Here is a 5,815-nt window from a genome sequence, read left to right as displayed (position 1 = left end):
TGGATTTTATAAACAGCTACATTACTGTATCATTTTTCCATATTGTAACATAAGAATTAACAAAGTATAAACATAACTATCAGTGTAGTAACATCATTGTATTACTTTTTTTAATTTATAAACCTTTTTTGTATTAATTTATTGTTTTATTCTTACAGCACACACTTTATATTAAGTAATTTTTTAGCAATATCCAAGTATTACAAACATTTAAAAAAAAGAACTTAGTTGAAGTTAATTACTTCATTTAATGGATATTAAACATCAGCAACACAACATTTATGAATGTGCATAAATTTATTAAAAGTCTAACATAAAAATGGACTCTAAATCCTATTAAAAAACAGCAGGTTTATATTCTTAAAAGTTGCACTTACCACAAATTGATGTTTTTTCTTCATTCCTCCAGAAATTATCCTGCTCCTCATCACTAAAGGATTCTATTTTAATCTCCAATACTTCCATCATTACATCAGTTTACCACCCTTTAAACACTTATATGAGGTTAGCAGTATGAATGTCAACAAACAAATAAAACTTATATCTCACTAACACATTGTTACAGTGACATCTCCTAAACAAATAAACACCTAAATTTTCATTACATGCTGTTACTAACCTTATGCATATAGAAGTGTCGAACTGCACATGTGACATGTCACAAAATTTTTAAAGAGATTCCCCAGATTTGTCATGCAAAGCTACCCAAAGGGTTACTGATTTTTAACTCCTCAACCAGAGAGAATGCAGCACCCACTGCTAAGTTTGGGTTATTCTTATGTAAATAAAGTGTCAAATATATTGGGATTTTACAAGACATTCTAATACAACACACATATGGGCTCATTGCTGACTTCGGTTTTATAGCAATAGGATGTTAAACACTACTCATTAAAATCTAATAATACGAATATCCATTAAATTTATTCCATCAACACTTAACTTTAAAACAGTTTAGTACTACTAATGGTAGTAGAATACTATACAAATATTAATTATTATTACATTTCTACAACTTTAGACAGCTAAGTTGGCCATTGTCGAGTTTTGAGTAAGGCTGCGCTGCAAAATGTTTAACTAAATTATTATTGATAAACTTATAGTTCAAGCTGCAAAGGATTTTTGTTTCTCTAGTATATATGAACTCACTTTGAGTTTGACAGTATACTGTAGTATTAATAACTATTGCCATTTGCAGTCTTATTCGTCATAATTTTTAAGACTAGATCTGGTTAGATATCACTCGTGACACAAATTATCTGCAAATTGTAATATCAAAATAGTTAATAGTCGACTAATGGCAAAACTACTATGACATTTGTTTAACAACAAGTAAAAGCTTGGAATGGTCTATTGTTTCATTGGGGGTGTGTCTGTGGGCCAGACTAGTATAGAAGAAGTCCACTCATCTTCAGTGACCCTGGACACGACCACCAAATGAAACTTCAGACCAAACCAAGCTTTTATGGTAGTGAGGTGTCGAAATGGAGTTTTTAAGTGTTTTACACTCATAAAAAAGAAACTTATCATTCTATAGATATCTAATATGAATTATTTATGGTTATCAAAACTTTTGACGCTAAATCATGTGATACTGTTAGGCTTAACAAATAGCATTCTACGGCTAACTTAAAATTGATAATATGAATAGCCTCAACAATTTCTTGTAAACAGCTATTTCTATTTTATTTTTAATTTACACTTTGCATTTTCTTCCAACTTCGGCACGTTTAAAGACCAGATCAGCTAAAATAATTCCACAAGTTTTGAAACGTAGAGCGGACTTTCAACGTTAGAAACCGGATTTCGATATTTCTACTGACAAATCTTTTATTTTTCATCTCTATAGTTTCAGTGAATACTAATTTAGTTTTTGGTTATTTTAAGAATAACATTAAAACAAAATACAGTCCAAGCGAGTTTGGTGCAGATACTTAACTCGTTTGTTCATTGTTTTATGGTGATGTAAAATCCAGTGAGGATTTAAGCACACCAAGGTACTGTTACGACAGCGAAAGTCACGTGACCTAATAACACGTCACTATTCAGCTCATAGGCATGAAGGACAGACACAAAGTACACTTAGCTAACATTGAAGCCGAATGCATATTAGGATAGGACTACTTACTACAGAGGAAGTTTGTAATTAATTTTTGATAAAATGACGTTTTGGAACAACAAAAGCCAAATTCAAGTAACTGTTAAAAGAGAGGTTGAACTAACCAGGTACCATTAAGCTGAAGTCAAAGTGACTGAAGGAGTTGATGATGGTGAAATGGAACCAGGTATAGATTTTATATAAGAGCACGAAAAAGACCAAGATTTGAAGCCAATAATTGATCTTCTAAAAGCAAGTGTTTTGCACCATGCTTGGCAGAAGGTGTCTAGTCTAAGCCCTGTGGCAAAGAACTATTGGGCACAATGGGACCAGTTGAAGCTTGAAGATGGTATTCTTGTCCGGAGATGGGAAAGTGACGACTTGGCAAACGGTTATACCGAGAAAGTTACTTGAAGTTGTGCTGCGTCAATCCCATGATAGTTTCATAGGAGGACATCTAGGAGTTAAGAAAACATTGAGTCACCTACGACAGAGATTTTACTGGATAGGTATGAGGCAAGGTGTGGAAGAATGGTGCAGGACATGCAGTACATGTTGTGCTCAAAGGGGACCCAAACATAAGAGACGTGCTCAAATGAAGTTATATCAAGTTGGCGCACCAATGGAAAGAGTAGCCGTTGACATTGCTAGTCCTCTGCCCCAAACTCGTGCTGGAAACAAGTACATTTGTGTGGTGATGAATTATTTCACCAAGTGGCCTGAGGCATATGCAATACCAAATCAGGAAGCTACAACTGTAGAAGTCTCCCTAGTAAAATACACTTTCAAATGTGACCTAAACTGCTTGAGCGATTCACGTCCTAATCTATAAGAAGCACTGTGAAAGAACATATATGTTTAATAGTCTTCAAGGAGGTTTTGTGCACCAAACCAATCTTATGCAACGTTCAGCTTAAATTAAATGACAAGTTTCAAGTCGCAAACCATTCATTACGACATCCTATCTAAAGTAATGTAATATAGTGACCGGTTCTTTTAAGTGATAGAAATAAGGAATATGTAAGGGAGTCTGACTAGTGCTCAGACCACGACGAAAGAAGTTTGTGAAACAAATTCTGATAAAATTAGGTACTTAGGGAAAGTAGAAATACTGAATAAAAGTACTGTCTTATCTGAAAGTTCATTCCTAGGAATGCCATAGTAACTAGGAATCCATACACAATGAACTTGAGGACTATTTCGAAAAAAGTTGCTGTAAAAAACATGACATTCCCAAAATAACCCATGTAAGTACTCTTATTGTGAGATTTTAACAAAAGAAGACTACGTAGAGGGTCAGTAAAAATTACAATATCAGGAAAAGGAGGTGTTGAAGCCTTTACATTCGAAAGAGAAAAACAAAGAAAGCATGCATGAGTTATACAAGGTATAAATGTAAAACGCCCAGAAGTTTTGCCACTATTAAGTTCATAGGCGCCATCTTTGTATAAACATAATGAGTCAAAGAACTCAGATATATAAGCTATGTAATTGTGAAGAGCGTCTATTGTGTAACTAAGGCAGTGTTCCTCAAAGATCCAAGTCGCGACCCCTTGAGGGTCGCGAGCTGTCTGTACTGAGTCAAAATTGTATTTAAATAAATAGAATTGCTATATTTTTTCCTCGTTGTAGAGATAATAGGGATCGCGATGACGAAAGCTCGGATGTAGGGGTCGTCTTGTAAATTCGGCTGAGAAACTCCTTTATAAGTAGAGGTCAGCATTAACTCTGGCGAGAAACTGTGGAGGAGGAGAAAACTATTGAACAGGGGTGATAGTAAGGACTGAAGCTACTCCAAAATGTGTTTTTGCCTTCCCTGTATCTCCTACACCCAACAAGAAGTATTTGCTGTTAAAAACAGGTTTGCATCCCAAATAGTATAACATTGTGCCCACAAAATGTAGAGTTCATCACTCTCAATTTTTTGTCAAGATTAACTCCACCCTCTTGCTGTCAGCGTGCTACACTGTGGTTATTTGAATGGAAACCTGGGAAAGCCCAGAGATTGGAAAGTCCTGTGGTTCTATAGACTTATGTTTTATGGGAACGATTAGATGTCAGTAAACATTATGCCTGATGTCAAAGTTCATGGTCTTAACCAAATATTACAACCATTTATAACCAATGAACTAACCTTTGTCCAATAAAGTTTCAACCAACCTAGCATTTAAATCTAGACTCAGTTATTTATAGTCCAGTTTTAGCCACGATCAGTCTCTTCTCTTACATAGTGTTTAACCAGCGATTTTCTTGACCAATTTCAATAACATATCTTTGTTCCTGATTTTATTTTGTTGAAAATGAATTATAACTCTATTAAAAAAACCTTGCAGATACTCCAGGATGCCCAGAACGTTTTATACAACTTGAAATTGTCAACCAGACTGAAGGGATTGGCCTGGCATACACTGTGACAGAACCCATGGATGAAAGTACGTTGCCAATCAATATATCTGATGTTGGACAGCTTGCCACATCTATGAATGGATTCGCATTGATGTCTCCAAAGGCTAAGATACCTATGCAATGACTGCAGACTCTGATGCTGCTGAAAAGTCTGAGGAAGTTTCTACTATTGGATTGTCGACACCATCTACACTGGTGAAATGTAACCTGTAAGCAGCTCACTGGTTGGACTTCTTACCATTGTAGACTCTGTCCAATTATGAGGTGAAAACCAAGGACTAATAGAGCCCAGTAACTTGTTCTGTTGTAGGGTGTGCCATGAACATAAGGAGAATTAAGGACATTCTATAACACATAGATGCTGGTTCTCCAAACACTCTAATTTTATAACCACCATATAATTGCTTCCTAATTCTTTCTAAATGAGCATAAATCCATTATTGGACTGCAGAGTGAAGCAATCTCATTTGTTAAAAAATAATACTCCAAATACTAATATACTGGATGTGCTCTTAGCATCATTACAAGCAAACTGTTTTATACCTTGCTATGTGAGCATAATGCAACTTAGGGGACATCTGACATACAGACCAGTTTATAAGTCTGTTTTAAATCATCTGTAGATTGATATGGTGTACAGCTGTAGCTGCAAATATATATGACTCATTCTTATAGCAGATATTTGATGTTTGCAGCTGAATGAACAGATAACAATTTCCTGTTTGTGCTAAGAATAATAATCTACCTTTTCCAGGTGTCCAAGCAATCATATCTTTGGTTTGGAAGCAGTTCTGCTTTCTAATAATAAGAATTTGAAACAATCATATACTGTTCATAACAACTTTATGTGATTAGCAATCTTTCATCTGATGACATGTCTTCCTGAAGCACTGGGACATGGCAGTCTGGTGGTTAGGGCACTCGACTCACGGGATCGAATCCCTGTCACCAAACACGCTCACTCTTTCAGTCGTTGGTTCATTATAATGTGATGGTCAATTGCACTATTCATAGGTAAAGGGGTAGCTCAAGAATTGGCATTGGGTGGTGTCGGCTAGATGCCTTCCCTCTTGACTATCATTGCTAAGTTAGGGATAGCTAGCACAGATAGCCCTCAAGTAAGTTTGAGTAAATTTCAAAACAAACAAACAAAATCAAGCCTTCTTGAGTTTAAGATAAAGTTTGTGAACAATTTTGGGTGCCTTATATTTTGTGATTCACTTAAAAGTGACAACCAAGAAGATATTGTAAAATTCCTATATATATATATATATAGCATAGTATTAACTCGACCCACCTATTTGCTATTTA

At 35.3% G+C, this 5,815-nt stretch overlaps 1 protein-coding gene and 1 long non-coding RNA gene across 9 annotated transcripts in view; both read right to left on the bottom strand.

The window, feature by feature from the left end:
• The window catches only part of LOC106459160, a 17,422-nt gene extending 15,415 nt beyond the window's left edge, over window positions 1-2,007 (bottom strand). For 2 of the 8 annotated variants that reach the window (XR_002610512.1, XR_002610514.1), the window contains exon 1: window positions 378-1,923. This is a non-coding gene — a long non-coding RNA (uncharacterized LOC106459160). The other 6 variants (XR_002610513.1, XR_002610516.1, XR_002610517.1 and 3 more) reach the window with 6 other exon arrangements.
• The window catches only part of LOC106459154 (zinc finger protein 845-like), a 38,296-nt gene that overhangs the window by 18,958 nt on the left and 13,523 nt on the right, over window positions 1-5,815 (bottom strand). The window contains exon 5 of the mRNA XM_013918748.2: window positions 5,250-5,302. Within this exon, the coding sequence (XP_013774202.2) occupies window positions 5,250-5,302 (53 nt within the window). The remainder of the gene's footprint in view (window positions 1-5,249; window positions 5,303-5,815) is intronic.

The sequence above is a fragment of the Limulus polyphemus genome, unplaced genomic scaffold (assembly GCF_000517525.1).
Source record: "Limulus polyphemus unplaced genomic scaffold, Limulus_polyphemus-2.1.2 Scaffold569, whole genome shotgun sequence".
In the NCBI taxonomy this organism is placed as follows: Eukaryota; Metazoa; Arthropoda; class Merostomata; order Xiphosura; family Limulidae; genus Limulus; species Limulus polyphemus.
The sequence above is the reverse complement of the archived record's forward strand: the minus strand, read 5'-3'. Positions and strand labels throughout refer to the sequence as shown.